The sequence below is a fragment of the Haliotis cracherodii genome, unplaced genomic scaffold, assembly GCF_022045235.1.
Source record: "Haliotis cracherodii isolate W230 unplaced genomic scaffold, xgHalCrac1.p SCAF_2, whole genome shotgun sequence".
NCBI classification, from domain to species: Eukaryota; Metazoa; Mollusca; class Gastropoda; order Lepetellida; family Haliotidae; genus Haliotis; species Haliotis cracherodii.
Window position 1 is genome coordinate 60,849,235 of NW_027266275.1, and position 17,508 is coordinate 60,866,742.

The following is a 17,508-nucleotide window of genomic DNA, read 5'->3' on the forward strand; positions in this document are numbered from 1 at the left end:
ACATCCCATTAGGGGTCACGTCAGAACGACCTTTCATCCGACCAATCAGAGCGTCGCTTACCAGATCATGAAAGTGATAGTCGGAAAGTGATTTTCTGGTTACGGGCTTAACAATTGAATCTATACAATCTAGACCATATATTAGCCATTTGAGAATGTTCTTTTGTTCAGGTTTCAGATTTTTAAGCAAGAATTTGTCAAAATAGGATTCGAAGCGTCACCGATTTGAAATTAGTGCCGTAAAGCATGAGAAAGCTGCATTCTGATTGGCTAATGTCGACGTCTTGTCAGTAATTCCATTGGTCTGTCAGAGTTCACGAAAAGTCGGTCTGACGTGACCCGTAATGGGATGTCCTCAGATCTTTGTTTAGCGGCAGCGAGAACTACAGCTCTAAAGCAATTTATTACCTTACATTATCAAATTTTAAAAGTGACAATTACAAGATTGCATCTGCGTATTTTACAGTTCTATGTCAAATAGATAGTTATACATACATATTAACTGCTGAATAATAATGTTTGTATCTTATGTATATATAATGTATCTACTGCTGCAAACCTATTTAATTACCACTTGAAATACCCGGGAATATATTGAGATATATATTGATGATGGTAAATTTTGTGGTGATACTTGTTTGTTACAGAAACATGTTTTTAATCTTTTTTAGAAATAGTACATTGATGCCAAATTGTCTTTTCACATTTAATGAATGTATGACTCTGTAGTTAATTTGAAGAATATTTTTGAGGCTCATAACATTCACGTATGTCTTACGTGATGGCTAGAAGTATCGCTGCACGGAACTTTGAGCCCCTCCTCCATTCACTTGAGCTACAGTGTCTTGGTGCTATGTTTTATTGAAGGAACATATCATGGTCTTGTCATTTCTGTTGTTGAGAGTTGTCTAGTGAACAGTGCAGATTATGAGTAGATGTTTTTTGAAAATACCACCATGGCGATTCTGGGTAGAATTGGTCCCCAGCAGCCCATATGTCTTAAGAGACAACTTAATGGATCGGGTGGCCACAGCATGCCCACATGGCATGTATCATTGCTCATAATATCAATCATTTGTTTGTCTGGTCTATACTGGATTGTTTACTGCCTATGGTCATATTGCAGGAAAATGTCTGAGTGCAGTGTGAAATTACAAAAAGCAAAATATATACATGAGTTTATGGGAATCAATACTCTGAGAACAAAGAATCTCAACAATGAATTTTCTTGTTTATTCACTTGTTTGCTATCTACCGGGGTAAGAGTATTAATGGAAGCTAAAATAGCCAAGTTCTATTTAGCTCACCTGAATCACAGGTTCTTGGGGTTTACATCATTTTACACAGATTTGCAATTTTTTCAGTAAGATTTTTTATTTCCCCTGGAATGAGTTTTCCCTCTGTTAGCACTTGACATGGATGTTTGTGGATTCAATTTTGAAATTTTATTGTATGAAAACAAATCATATAGGAAAAATATTGCCGACATTTTGGGTAGAATGATTTAGTTTTGCCATCTTTAGGATTTTTAACACATATGTGACCTGCCAGGAGTTAAAAAAGGGCCTTATGGGTGCTAGGATACTATTGTGCTGTGACGTCATAAAGAAGGACGTTTGACATCAACTTGCCTCCGTAAAAATCGCCATGTGTGCGGACTGTAAACAAAAATTTCGTATTTTTCCCTCGCTAGTTTGTAATGTGATAAAAACATGTGATAAAAACATTTTTTTCAAAGCATTTCAGCATACCGGGGGTTACATGTCTACTTTCAATTAATCAGACTTAAACAGTAATAAGCCAGAAAATGGGAATTTGCAGAAAATGAGTCCAAATGTTTGATGGCATGTCACTCTGTAATAAATATGAATTGAAGCTTATCAAATGTATTTCTGTGGTCCTAAGATACTATAAGATACTAATATACTATAGTAAGAAGTGAAAATGTGATTTTCACCCACAAGGTCCCTTATCTCATGGTTGGTCACATACAGTAATTAGCTCCAATGCACTAGCTAGAGCAAGTGTCCTGAATAGGAATAGTATCCTAAGGGCTAGTAGTATGTCAAACATGTCGTTATTCAGACCAGTAGACTTTCAAAGTTAATTTGTATTTTAGAAGGGGGCGATAGGGAAGCTAGTCGTCTCGCCAAAGACCCAGGCTTTGATGACCTAGATGGTTACAATGTGTGAAGCCCATTTCTGGGGTCCTCTGCAGTGATATTGCAAAAATATTGCTAAAAGCGATGTAAGACCATGTGGTTAAATTCTGTTCCTGCATAGGGGGTCATGTTTTTTAAAATAATTCCAAGCAACATTTTTGTGCAGGCTTGTAACCAACAGTCAACTTTAACAGTTTAAGCAAATGGTTTGTTTTCATGGAACAGGTTTCAGTGCATCCCCTGCACTGAAACCTGATGTGACATGTCTCTCATGTTCTTATGTTTCTCAGGTCATAGGAAGTCATGACAACTGTAAAATTGAACAATTGCTACTTAACCTTATGACAGGGGGCACGGGTGGCCCAGTCGTCTAAGGCGCCGCGATTCGCTGTGCAGAGTCGCGTCCCTTTGGCACGCCAGAAACCTATGATTGTGGGTTCGAATCCCGGTTCGCCCAGATTATGTTTCTAGGTTTGTCAGCACCATACCCGTGCTCGTGGGTTTTACCGAAGTGGGTTTTACTGACGTCATCAGATTAAGCTGACACGCTGTGATATAACTGGAATACTGTTAAAAGCGGCATTAAACCCAACTCACTCACTCACTCACTCACTAACCTTATGTCACATGTGATTCGGTGAACACACTTAACAGATAAGTGAAACTCGATGTTTTCCTTCCCTGCAGATCTGGGAAGGGAGCTGAGGCGCAATGCTGGGATCGCGCTCTATGTCCAACAGTTTAGGGCCATGTTCGTCAAGCGCTTTCTACACACATTCAGGAACAAACTCGTCACAGCGTCACAGCTGATTGTGCCTCTGTTTTTCACTGTCATGGCACTTATCGTCCTTAAAACTTTCCCAGGGCCCACCGACTCACCAGCTCTCAAGCTCACCATTGACCAGTTCAAGAAAAACTATGTGCCCTATGCCACTGCATTGAATCCAGATGAATCTTTAAGCAACCTGGCTGCAGCTTATGTGAATCAGTTTGGAAATTCATCATCGGCCTTGACCTACATAAACAACTTTGCAGGATTCAAAAAAGACCCTGACATCATAAAATACTTGAGCAAGAAAGGCGAAGAAGGAATTGGGAATTATAACATCAGATATGTAATTGCTGCATCATTTGAAGAGGGTGCGGAGGCTGGTATCAGCAATGCTACAGCATACTTCCAGAACCAAGCCTACCACAGCCCAGCCATTGCTCTTGCAACGGTTGCAAGTGCTGTGCTTCAATACATCACAAATGACTCCTCTTACTCTATGGAGGTGACAAACCATCCTCTCCCACGAACAGACATGAACAGGGTCAATGATGAACTCACCCAAGGTACTGAAGGATTTACCATTGCATTCAATGTCTGCTTCGGAATGGCATTCTTGGCCAGCAGTTTTGTCCTGTTCCTTGTTAAAGAGCGGAGTGTCAAGGCGAAACACATCCAGTTTGTTAGTGGAGTCCACGCCTTCAACTTCTGGGCTGCCACGTTCTGCTGGGACATGTTCAACTATCTTGTTCCTTGTATTCTTCTCATCATCAGTTTTGCAGCATTCCAGATTGATGCCTACATCGTGGACTTCCACTGGGCAGGCATACTGCTGTTGTTTGTCATGTATGGATGGGCCATGCTGCCATTTATGTACCTGATGTCGTTCATCTTCTCCGTGCCAGCATCAGCGTACGTCTGGATCAGCATGTTCAACATACTCTCAGGTAAGAAAGATGACTATTTAAAAATTTGAGGTGTTAGACTTAAAAAAAATAAAAGAATTGGTTCTCAGGCAGTGACTTTTGAAAATATATTGTGGGTGGGTGGTGTTTTTTTTTTTTGCTTCTTCAAACTAGTATGTAACCAAATAAACAGTTGTGTACCATTAACCTGGTAAAGGGCCTCGCAACATAAACAAGCATACAAACTCCTATTGCCACCATTACCATAACATGAGATCCACAGTGAAGCAGTGTGCATGTAAAGGGAAGTAACTGTGTGCCATATTGGATCGCATTGTTTTTAATTATGATTATTTTTTTATTTTTTGGAAAAATCGAAATAAGAATGAAACATGCGGTTGACTTTATGGTGGTGCAGGCACTGCCCGAGAACCAAGACTAATATTTTTTTAGCCTAATGAATTGGGGAGGAGAAGGGAAGCAAAGGAGCCAAACGAAAGTTAAAAACTATTCACATCACATTATTGTCCTGGAAATTCAAGGGCCCCCATGATACGAAATAGTCAATCCATTTCAATAGTCAATTCAGTTCTAATTCAGTAATAAGGGTGGTTATCTACTAGTCTACTTGAAAGTCGGCATTACAAATTATCTTTCCCTGATAAATATGTGATGTACCATATTTGCTGTAATAAGCGCCATGGGTCTTTAGAAAATTGAGAATTAGAGCGATTATTGAAACCATACACAAGTTAAATTTGTTTTCAGAGATTGAACATTAGAGACCGATTGTAAATGAAACTACAACCTTTCCGATAATAGTTATTTGCCAAAGATAAGCCTCTTCTACGGTCTTGCATATTTTGTAAAATGATCACGAACATACACAAGAAAATAAGGACTGTCATGTAAGTTTTTAGGCTTACTACTGTGCGATTAGGAAGATTACTGCAGATTGGTCTAGATTTTGGTCAGGCACATCCAGTAAGTTCTGTGCCTCGTTCAAGGGGTAGAAAGTCCTTTCAGCGTGGGTTAATCGTGAAGCATGACCTTCACGAGCAGTGTATATCTGGTGTTTCTCCTCCAGGTGTGGCTACAGTTCTGACCGTGGGTATTCTGGCCATCCCCCAGCTAGAGCTGGAGGACACGTCCCGGATCCTGGAGTGGATCTTCATGTCGGTGTTGCCAAACTTCTGCCTCGGGCAGGGCCTGGAGGACTTCTACTCCAACTATGAGTTCCTACAAATATGCCAGAGGTTTAAACCACTTTGCAAATTTGCACCCACGATGTTTTGCTGTGATGGTAAATACACTATTTTGTTTTCAAAGTATTTTTGAATATTGTTTTGATCTAGCTGTTTTAGTGTCATATAGATCATTATATAGATTAAGAAAAACAAGCAATTGCAGTCTATTAGTCAGTCAGTCACGAAGCTGTTAGTTCAGACAATCAGCTGTTAGGTCAATCACTCAGTCAGCTGTTAGTACAGTCTGTCAGTTGTTAGGTCAATCACTCAGTCAGCTGTTAGTTCAGTCTGTCAGCTGTTAGTACAGTCTGTCAGCTGTTAGGTCAATCACTCAGTCAGCTGTTAGTACAGTCTGTCAGCTGTTAGGTCAATCACTCAGTCAGCTGTTAGTTCAGTCTGTCAGCTGTTAGGTCAATCACTCAGTCAGCTGTTTATACAGTCTGTCAGCTGTTAGGTCAATCACTCAGTCAGCTGTTAGTACAGTCTGTCAGTTGTTAGGTCAATTACTCAGTCAGCTGTTAGTACAGTCTGTCAGCTGTTAGGTCAATCACTCAGTCAGCTGTTAGTTCAGTCAGTCAGCTGTTAGTACAGTTATTCAGCTGTTAGGTCAATTACTCAGTCAGCTGTTAGTTCAGTCAGTCAGCTGTTAGTACAGTCTGTCAGTTGTTAGGTCAATCACTCAGTCAGCTGTTAGTTCAGTCTGTCAGCTGTTAGTACAGTTATTCAGCTGTTAGGTCAATTACTCAGTCAGCTGTTAGTTCAGTCAGTCAGCTGTTAGTACAGTCTGTCAGTTGTTAGGTCAATTACTCAGTCAGCTGTTAGTACAGTCTGTCAGCTGCTAGGTCAATCACTCAGTCAGCTGTTAGTTCAGTCAGTCAGCTGTTAGTACAGTTATTCAGCTGTTAGGTCAATTACTCAGTCAGCTGTTAGTTCAGTCAGTCAGCTGTTAGTACAGTCTGTCAGTTGTTAGGTCAATCACTCAGTCAGCTGTTAGTTCAGTCTGTCAGCTGTTAGTACAGTTATTCAGCTGTTAGGTCAATTACTCAGTCAGCTGTTAGTTCAGTCAGTCAGCTGTTAGTACAGTCTGTCAGTTGTTAGGTCAATCACTCAGTCAGCAGTTAGTACAGTCTGTCAGCTGTTAGGTCAATCACTCAGTCAACTGTTAGTACAGCCTGTCAGCTGTTAGGTCAATTACTCAGTCAGCTGTTAGTACAGTCTGTCAGCTGTTAGGTCAATCACTCAGTCAGCTGTTAGTTTCAGTCTGTCAGCTGTTAGTACAGTTATTCAGCTGTTAGGTCAATTACTCAGTCAGCTGTTAGTTCAGTCAGTAAACTGTTAGTACAGTCTGTCAGTTGTTAGGTCAATCACTCAGTCAGCTGTTAGTTCAGTCTGTCAGCTGTTAGTTCAGTCAGTCAGCTGTTAGTACAGTCTGTCAGCTGTTAGGTCAATCACTCAGTCAGCTGTTAGTTCAGTCAGTCAGCTGTTAGTACAGTTATTCAGCTGTTAGGTCAATTACTCAGTCAGCTGTTAGTTCAGTCAGTCAGCTGTTAGTACAGTCTGTCAGTTGTTAGGTCAATCACTCAGTCAGCTGTTAGTACAGTTATTCAGCTGTTAGGTCAATCACTCAGTCAGCTGTTAGTTCAGTCTGTCAGCTGTTAGGTCAATCACTCAGTCAGCTGTTTATACAGTCTGTCAGCTGTTAGGTCAATCACTCAGTCAGCTGTTAGTACAGTCTGTCAGTTGTTAGGTCAATTACTCAGTCAGCTGTTAGTACAGTCTGTCAACTGTTAGGTCAATCACTCAGTCAGCTGTTTATACAGTCTGTCAGCTGTTAGGTAAATCACTCAGTCAGCTGTTTATACAGTCTGTCAGCTGTTAGTTCAGTCAGTCAGCTGTTATATAGTTCAGTCGTTAGCTGTTGGTTCAGTCAGTCAGCTGTTAGTTCAGTCTGTTAGTTCAGTCTGTTATTTCAGTCAGTCAGCTGTTAGTTCAGTCAGTCAGCTGTTAGTTCAGTCAGTCAGCTGTTGGTCCAGTCAGTCAGCTGTTCTGTCACTCTGGGCAATGGTAATTTCCCGAAAATACCTATTTAATTGGTCTAGATTATTGTTTGTTTCTCATTGTTTTTTTTGTTTGTTTATGATTGTACCCTATAAAACTGTGTATTTCAATGGACTTCTTGAGGTTCCTACCCAGTGAAGGTCCGAGTTAGACTTTGTCTTCAGCAACCCATACTTGTCGTAAGAGGCAACTAACGTGATTGGGTGGTCAGGCTCGCCAACTTGGTTGATGCATCCCAGCGTTATCAAATTGCATAGATCAATGCTCAGGATGTCAATCATTGACTTTTCTGGCCCAAACTCGATTATTTACAGACTGCCTCATATAGATGGAATATTGCGGAGTGCAGTGTTAAAATCTTTCGGTTCCAGAATGCGTGGATTCCTGCCTGTACAACAACGAGAACTACTTCGGCTGGGCACAGAATGGTATTGGCCGAATGTTAATCTTCCTGGCTATCCAAGGTGTGGTCTACTTCAGCCTTTTATTTGCAATCGAACTCAACCTTTTCAAAAAGCTTTTCTATGCCATTCGCAACCTTGGCTCTGGAAGCAGACGGTCTTCATTCCTCTCCAGACAACTCAGCAACACCGACAGTCGAATACAGGAAGACTCCGATGTCGCAACTGAGCGTGCTCGGTTGGCCAACCAATCCCTACATCAGTTGTTCCAGTCTGACAAGCTGCTTCTGCAGGAAGTAGTGAAGGACTATGACATCAATCGCGCCGTGGATCACATCTCCGTGGGGATTCCTCAAGGCGAGTGTTTTGGCCTTCTTGGTGTGAATGGTGCCGGGAAGACAACAACCTTCAAGATGTTGACGGGGGATGAAATCCTCACTGGCGGGAATGCTTTCCTTGATGGCTTCAGTGTCAAGTCAGATACACAAGAGGTTTGTGTGAGATCTTAATCTGTGACGACATGTTTATGGCCATCATGACTTTGGAAGCATGACAGTGTATAAAATACCCAAAAATTTCAGTCAGACAACCTGACTGGCAACTTTGCAAAGTTTCCAGATCAGATAGAATGTTGCCAGTCCATAACAAACGGTAAACATAAAAATGCTACTGTTTAATGTCAGTTCTCTGAACATAACAATAAACTGGTGGATTATCAACTTAGTAACTTTAACTTTGAAATTTAATTCATCAATAATATGTTAAAACTAGAAAGCTTAGCTAATTTAGGGAATTCAATTATAGCATGACCATTGATTGGGCATGCAACTTTTCAAAACTTTACATTTGGTAGCATTTTGGTACATTACAAATGTTTACAAGTCAGTTTGTACATTGTACATTCCAAAAGTAACTCAAGTGCAGAAAGAATTCAATTTAAGGTTCGTAACTTGTTCTTTTCATGCTTGTTCATAGATATTACTCGGGGTACACATATGGGTAGATATCCCCTGTGTTCTTCAAAAAAAAAAAAATACTTCAGATATAATAAAACATTGTACAAGCTTTGGTACATTTTAGTTCTACATATATAAATGTCACCCCCCCCTCCAAAGATTGCTATGTGAAACATGTAATTTTATTGGCTAGTATTAAACATAGCTATGTGAAACATGTCATATTGGCTATTATCAAACATTGCTATGTGAAACATGTCATTATATTGGCTAGTATTAAACATTGCTATGTGAAACATGTCATTAAATTGACAAGCATTAAACATTGCTATGTGAAACATGTCATTAAATTGACAAGCATTAAACATTGCTATGTGAAACATGTCATTACATTGACCAGTGTTAAACATTACTAACTGACCCATGTCATTCAATTGACCAGTATTAAACATTACTAACTGACCAATGTCATTCAATTGACCAGTATTAAACATTACTAACTGACCCATATCATTACATTGACTAGTATTAAACATTACTAACTGACCCATGTCATTCAATTGACCAGTATTAAACATTACTAACTGACCCATGTCATTCAATTGACCAGTATTAAACATTACTAACTGACCCATGTCATTATATATCTGATCCTTGTAATTATATTGTCTAATATTAAACATTGCTATTTGAGACATGTCATTACATTGACTAGTATTAAACATTGCTATCCGATCGTTTTAATTATATTGTCTAATATTAAACATTGCTATTTGAGACATGTAATCTGGCTATTATGAAACATAGCGAGCTGACTCATGACAGTGCATTGGCTAGTATAAGACATCAACACTTACAGGTGCAGCAGCGACTAGGATACTGTCCACAGTTCGATGCACTCATTGGTCAACTGACAGGGCGGGAAACGTTGACCCTGTACGCACGGCTCCGCGGTGTGATGGAGAGGGAGATAGCTGGCACTGTCAACAACCTCATCAACTCTCTACTCCTCACTGACCATGCTGATAAACTGGCCCAAGCTTACAGGTATGGCTTGGTAGTTATAAGGATAGTCTCTGGTCCAAGCTTACAGGTATGGCTGGGTAGTAATATGGATATCCTCTGGTCCAAGCTTACAGGTGGGGCTTGGTAGTAATATGGATAGTCTCTGGTCCAAGCTTACAGGTATGGCTGGGAAGTTATATGGATAGTCTCTGGTCCAAGCTTACAGGTAGGGCTTGGTAGTTATATGGATAGTCTCTGGGCCAAGCTTACAGGTAGGTCTTGGTAGTTATATGGATAGTCTCTGGGCCAAGCTTACATGTATGGCTGGGTAGTTATATGGATAGTCTCTGGTCCAAGCTTACAGGTATGGCTGGGTAGTTATATAGATAGTCTCTGGGCCAAGCTTACAGGTATGGCTGGGTAGTAATATGGATAGTCTCTGGTCCAAGCTTACAGGTATGGGTTGGTAGTTATATGGATAGTCTCTGGTTCAAGCTTACAGGTATGGCTTGGTAGTTATAAGGATAGTCTCTGGTCCAAGCTTACAGGTATGGCTTGGTAGTTATATGGATAGTCTCCTGGCCAAGCTTACAGGTATGGCAGGGTAATAATATGGATAGTCTCTGTTCCAAGCTTACAGGTATGGCAGGGTAGTAATATGGATAGTCTCTGGGCCAAGCTTAAAGGTATGGCTGGGTGGTAATATGGAGAGTCTCTGGTCCAAGCTTACAGGTATGGCTGGGTAGTAATATTGATAGTCTCTGGGCCAAGCTTACATGTATGGCTGGGTAGTTATATGAATAGTCTCTGGTCTAAGCTTACAGGTATGGCAGGGTAGTAATATAGATAGTCTCTGGGCCAAGCTTACAGGTATGGGTTGGTAGTTATATGGATAGTCTCTGGGTCAAGCTTAAAGATATGGCTGGGTGATAACATGGAGAGTCTCTGGTCCAAGCTTACAGGTATGGCTGGGTAGTAATATTGATAGTCTCTGGTCCAAGCTTACATGTATGGCAGGGTAGTAATATGGATAGTCTCTGGCCCAAGCGTACAGGTATGGCAGGGTAGTTATATGGATAGTCTCTGGCCCAAGCGTACATGTATGGCAGGGTAGTTATATGGATAGTCTCTGTCCCAAGCGTACAGGTATGGCTGGGTAGTTATATGTATAGCCCTGTGATTGCTTTGTGGAACAGAGCCCTGAGCGGCATTTCTATAGCACGTCACCTTAATTTGGGGGGAGATCCCAAGATGAAGCAGACAGTGAAAATATACCACTTTCCTCAAGCATAAGTACAGTGCTCACAATCATAATCAGACAATTCCATCCTAAAACATCCAAGGGGACCGGGAAGATCCCGGGTAGAATAGGTCTTCAGCAACCCATGCTTGCAATGAAAGGTGACTTTGTTTGTTTAAAGAGCAACTAACAGGATCGGATGGTCAGGCTTGCTGACTTTGGTGATGCATGTCATCATATCCCAATTAGAAAGATCAATGCTTATGATATCAATCAGTGGATTGTCTGGTCCAGACATGTTTATTTACAGACAGCCGTCTTACAGCTGGAATACTGCTAAACAACAAACAAAATAAAACATCTAAGGGACATAACTGTGTACAGCGAGTTAGTAGCCTATGCAGTTGAGCTCTTCATAAAATCTTCCCATGGCCTTAAGATACCTTTAGAATTAGTCTTGATCATGTTGATTGTTATTTTGTTTATGATGGTATTGCTTCTTCTTTGCCTATGCCTATTTTAGAGACATTTCTTTGTAGAGATTTTGCATATTATTAATGTTCAATTATTATTGAATGTATAGTTTCTATTGCCTGTATACTTTTGAGGTCATGAGAAAATATGACATTTATTAATGTGTAAGGCATTTTTTTCATTATGAGACTGTGTACAGAAACACAGGCCAGGGATGCAATATCTCTGTCCTATACTTCAGAATAATAGGAGTCAGAAATATAACAGAAATTCTGCGATTTAAATTTGAACTCACTAAAAGAAAACAAGGAAGGGATTGTTGAGATCCCTGGTTGACCGGATCCTGAAAACTGACTTGACACTGTAGCATTCGTGACTAACTATTACTCTGGGTCAAGCCGAATAACGACTCATGCCCAACTCGTGGCCATTTTTGCGACTGGGTTCCGTCTAAGCGCGAACAGGCATAGCTAAAAGAATTGTCAACTCGATGTGTAATGAATCCCCCATATATCATATATATTCCAGATGCTATTGAAAACACACCAGGACTTACGTTATTATACAGTACGATTGAACACATTAATCTAACTGTATTTTGGGTATATTTTAAAATGCAAGACATATGTAAAATCAAAACTTATTCCTGAGGAAATCTTTGACCGAAGTACTTGAAGACATACGCGCATTCTGACTGGTTTGTCATATTTTTGCACATAAGATTCAGCGAAAGGGAGACAAGTCTTCTTGCAGGTTAAGGAAAGGGGCGAGTGGTGACGAATGACATAGTAGAAGAGTCAATGAAACTTCAATATATAAATCAACTTGAACAAATTAACCCCTCTCCTGATGCTGATATTTCAGTGGAGGGAACAAGAGGAAGCTCAGCACTGCTATCGCTCTTGTTGGCAACCCACCAATCATATTTCTGGATGAGCCAACAACAGGTATGGATCCTGTCGCCAGGAGACTATTATGGGATGCCTTGGCAACAGTACGGGACAGTGGGAGGACGCTGGTACTCACATCTCACAGGTAAGTCCTGAATACCTCATGCGTGACCTGGCTTATTGGGTACCACCTCTCCATGGTGATGAGGTTGGGTACTCGTGCTATCAACCACTGGTTTGCCTAACCCAGACTCAATAGTGTACCAGCTACTGTCGTAAGAGGTGACTAACGGGATGGGGTGGTCAGGCTCGCTGACTTGGTTGATGCATGTCATCGATCCCAATTGCGTGGATCGATGCTCATGATGTCAATTACTAGATAGTCTGATTCAGACGAGATTATTTACAGACCGCCGTCAAATAGCTGGAATATTGCTGAGTGAGGCGTTAAACAACAAACAAACAAACAAACAAAAAGACATAGTTGGTGTGTCTTTTGCCAAATGTCAGTTCTGCATACCAGGTCATGTCTTCATGTCTCAAATGTGCCAGTAACAATTTACCCGTGAAGATCCGGGGTAGAATAGGTCTTCAGCAACCCATGCTTGCCGTAAAAGGCGACTATGCTTGTCCTAAAAGGCAACTAACGGGATCGGGGTGGTCAGGCTCACTGACTTGGTTGATGCATGTCATCGATCCCAATTTGCGTGGATCGATGTTCAAGATGTAAATCACTGGATTGTCTGGTCAAGACTCGATTATCACAGACCGCACTGAAATAGCTGGAATATTGCTGAGTGCAGCGTAGGACAACAAACCAAAAACCAAAGCCAGTAACAATTTTAACAAGATAATGTTTATGGGTTGTGCTGTGAACAGAGTACAAATTGTTTGCACTCTAAACCGAAAATACCATATTTTCTTGAGTATAGTGTGCACCTGTGTATAATGCGCACCCCCCTCTACCGGATTCAGTATTTTGGAAAAAAATATTCTAATACAGTGGTCCCTCGCTACAACGCTATCAATGGGGTCCAAATAATTGGTGGGCGTTATAGACGATGAGCCGTTTAACCGAGGCCGAGGCGGGGGAGCGCGCTCGGCAAATCTCAAAACATCAATATGTGTTTATCTCACGTCACGTCAAAATAGTATATATTTTTATGGACCTAGATCTACCTGTAATAGCATTCATTTATTAAATCTGTCACGTTTCACAATGTCTGAAATACGTATTCCATTTCAATTTATCATTTTTTATCTATAAATTAAAAAATTATTCACTATTTCCCGCGATGTTATTGAAAATAAAATTCTCGGACACACATTTCGACAACGGGTCCGCATCGAACATGTCAAAGAGCAAAAAAAGGACGTTTTAAGCAAATCTTTAAATTTTATTAAAATCAACAAAAATATATCTAAAAGTAATCAAACTTACATCTAAGTTATTATTTCCATTGTTTCGTGCGATCGCGTGTAATGTAAGTCAAATGACATCTCGGCTTTCGTCGCCTTGAATTCTCGGCTCGGACACAACGTTTAATGCAAAAATATATGCATGAAAAATCTTTGTCACAGCTCGTAACCTAGCACGATCAAGCGCAGACGATTTCGCCGAAATTAATTAAAACAATATTAAAAGGAATTTTGAATAAAATTAATGAAATAAGTTACAAACATAAGTCCAGATATACAAAGAACACTTTTTATAGCCAGACAGTGTAATTTCGCCAAAATTAATTAACACAATATTAAAAGGAATTTTGAATAAAATTAATGAAATAAGTTACAAACGTAAGTCCAGATATACAAAGAACACTTTTTATAGCCAGACAGTGTAATTTCGCCAAAATTAATTAACACAATATTAAAAGGAATTTTGAATAAAATTAATGAAATAAGTTACAAACATAAGTCCAGATATACAAAGAACACTTTTTATAGCCAGACAGTGTAATAACATGATTAATTTGCGTACTTCAATATGGATTTGTTGACATGGTATTTCCGTTGTTACGTGCTCAGGGTAATATCTTTCTATGGGGAAAAAAACATCAAAACTCATTATTTCGTGTATAATGCGCACCCCCTTCTACACAGCTGTGTATTTTGGAAAAAAAGTGTGCACTATACTCAAGAAAATATGGTAATGGTCATTGCCATCATGTTCTGTTGAGCATTTATCTATCCCTTTACTCTGTTGTAATTACTAGACTGACCCTTAGCCCCAGAAATAAAGTTATCTTATTCAAGAATATATATATATATATATATATACAAAATGAAAGAAATGAAATTCAAATGGAGCCCAGAACAATCCTTAATTTCAGAGCTGAGGCAATCTAGTCTTGCCAAATCATTCTAGACTTTAGCTGTAATCCTTTTTAAAGTTTTTTTCTTTTGGTCTGGGAGACAGACTAATACATGAGGAATTAAATTTAAATTTAAGGACAAACCTTTTTCTTTCTCATGAAGTCTGCTAATTAGAATGTGGTCGGATAGCCTTGTGGTTAAAGTGTTCCCTTGTGACGCCGAAGACCCGGGTTCGATTACCGAAATGGGTACAATGTGTGAAGCCCATTTCTGGTGTCCCCTGCCATGATATTGCTGGAATATTGCTAAAAGCGGCGTAAAACCATACCCACTCACTCACTGTTTATTAGAAGTGCGTGAGGAGAGAACTAACTCACTTCTCATTCAGTGAAACATTCCTGGAACCGTACAAATCTTCCGTGTATTGTTCAAAGCATACTTTTGTGCTCTGTTTTCATATTGACCATGGTTTGAAAATGAAAATGAATTCTTTAAACAAAGAAATACAAAATTACAGCCCTGATCCTGTTTTGTTTCTCTGCAGCATGGAAGAGTGTGAAGCCCTCTGTACGAGAATAGCCATCATGGTCAATGGGCAGTTCAAATGCTTGGGAAGCACACAACATCTCAAGAACAAATTCGGTGAAGGTTATACCTTGATGGTCAAGGTCTCCTATCCTGAAGGTGACCTTGAACCTGACCTTGAACCTTTAAGGACTTTCATTGAAGGTCAGTTCCCAGGGAGCATTCTCAAGGACATTCATCAATGCATGTTACATTATCACATAACTGATACACGTTTCACATGGGCACAGCTGTTCGGGACGATGGAACGAGCCAAGGACACGTACCACATTGAGGACTACCTCGTTGGGCAGACGACACTCGAACAAGTGTTTATCAACTTTGCCAGGTCACAAAAACCACCAAATGAGGCAGTGAAAGGATGTATGTCTTGGTGTTGTTAATTATATTGGATATGGACATCAGAGAAATAAGTCACAAAATAGTTTTTATTGAATCAAGGAATTGTTCAAATAACCATGACTACACATTTGTTGACATTTATGTCTTTTCTGTAACCAGAGTATAATATAGAATGTAGATATTAAACAAAATGTTTATAAGGCTTTAAAAAATAAAAGAATTGGTTCTCAGGGAATGGTTTTTGAAAATATTGTGTGGGTGGGCGGTGTCTTTTGTTGTTTTGTTTTGCAATCTAGTTTGTAACCAGATCAACAGTTGTGTAACCAAATAAACAATTGTAAACCTTGGAAAGGGTTTGTTTACCTACATAAATGTATTCCTTGATGAGTAAAATACTGGAAATACAGTATTTGACAACTGTTGGACTTGGAATAATTAAGGATTTTTTAATTTTTTTAAAAATGGAATTAAAAACGAAACGTGCAATGAACTTAATGATGTTGTTGGCGGTGCCTGAGAACCAAGGCTATTATTTTTTTTAGCCTAATATATTTTAGATATAGTTTTACAACTGTATTTTAACCCGTTTGAAGAAGAGATGCACAGGAGTTTCACAATCATGACAGTACTATTTCAAAGGAATAGTTTTTTAATATTCCAAGACATGAAGTATTCATATATTTCTAATTGAAATCATAAGGTAACCTCTTTATGCAAAGAACAATCTGCATGTATTACTTAAACTTAGAACGACAGCCATTTGTTATTTTTTAATATAAAAGCAAACCCACAAAGTTTGTTACTTTACATGGGACACTTCTGATTGGCATAGACAAAGGGAGAGCACTCAATGTTTACAGCAGTGGGTGTCCGATTGAAGTTGCTTCCCTTCCCTCAGAAAATGTCCATGTGCTGTTTTTCTTCAGTGTTGTAAATGCTTGTGAGACATGGTGGTGTGTTTGACAAAAGTCAAGTACTGTATTTGACGGAACAAACTCCCAAATTAGAAAATGGGGGAGCTCTTATTAGAATAATATTTTGGTGAAAAAAAACAGAGTTGAAAGATAAATTTCGTGATTTATGCTGACAGCCTTAAATTTTTATATACGACGGATACATTTTTCAAGAATTTAATTGCCCATAATTAAGGATGCATATAACACATGAGTGCGTATTTAACGCGAATACATAAGTCTTGTGTACATTGATCAATCAGAAGGGGTGCTAATTGGGATTGTTCACTAGCCAATATATTATCAAATATTGCCCTGGGCGCTAATTGGAGCAGGGCTCTTATTACGTCTCATAGGGTATGTATATTCTCTTGTGATAGAGTGAATAGCTGTGATATGTGATACTTAGAAATAACCAAGTTTATAAAAATCGCATGTGCACTAGTTCAAATATCACTTCATATGCACCAGTGTATTGTTACCGGACAGCACTGTTGACATCATTCATATCTTATTGTGACATAAGGTCAAAATGAGTCACATTAGAAACAACGTCAAAGCTGAAGATTGATTTTGCTCACACTACCTCGGGAAATAGAAGACAATTGTTTTGTAAAATCAGCTTGACACACATGCTTGTATAAAAATCTCTCTATGTCTGACTTTGTAATGGCTGTGATGATGTATGATGTACTTAATCATCCTCAAGTTTCACCTTAGTCATCCTCATCCTCAAGTTTCACCTTAGTCATCCTCATCCTCAAGTTTCACCTTAGTCATCCTCATGGTCGGATAGCCTTGTGGTTAAAGCGTTCGCTCTTCACTCTGAAAATCCGGGTTCGATTCCCGACATTTCTGGTGTCCCCCACTGTGATATTACTGGAATATTGCTAAAAGCGGCGTAAAACCATACTCACTCACTCCAATACATCACGGTTTTATATACACTACATTACTCCATCACCCATGACTACGTACAGATGCATTGTGATGTAGTAGTGATGTTTGTCAAGTTTAGCCCTACTCTGTGCATGAACATTGTGTGAACCTGCCATTGCCTGAGATCGAGGCTATGTGTACAGCTGACAAATGCTAGACTATGACTGTGTCAGGCGAGAAACAGTACTGTTTGTGCAATGTAATCTGAACAACCACAGGCAATCTCATTAAAATAAGATCTTAGTTCTTACTACCGCTAAACAAAG

General features: G+C 39.5%; 1 protein-coding gene across 1 annotated transcript in view; it reads left to right on the forward strand.

The window, feature by feature from the left end:
• Positions 1-16,696, forward strand: part of LOC139468313 (phospholipid-transporting ATPase ABCA3-like) — a 45,898-nt gene extending 29,202 nt beyond the window's left edge. Inside the window, exons 15-20 of the mRNA XM_071250203.1 lie at positions 2,850-3,878; positions 4,924-5,139; positions 7,513-8,033; positions 9,358-9,545; positions 12,082-12,252; positions 14,968-16,696. Of these exons, the coding sequence (XP_071106304.1) occupies positions 2,850-3,878; positions 4,924-5,139; positions 7,513-8,033; positions 9,358-9,545; positions 12,082-12,252; positions 14,968-15,391 (2,549 nt within the window). The 3' untranslated portion in view covers positions 15,392-16,696. The remainder of the gene's footprint in view (positions 1-2,849; positions 3,879-4,923; positions 5,140-7,512; positions 8,034-9,357; positions 9,546-12,081; positions 12,253-14,967) is intronic.
• The last annotated feature ends 812 nt before the right edge of the window (positions 16,697-17,508 follow it).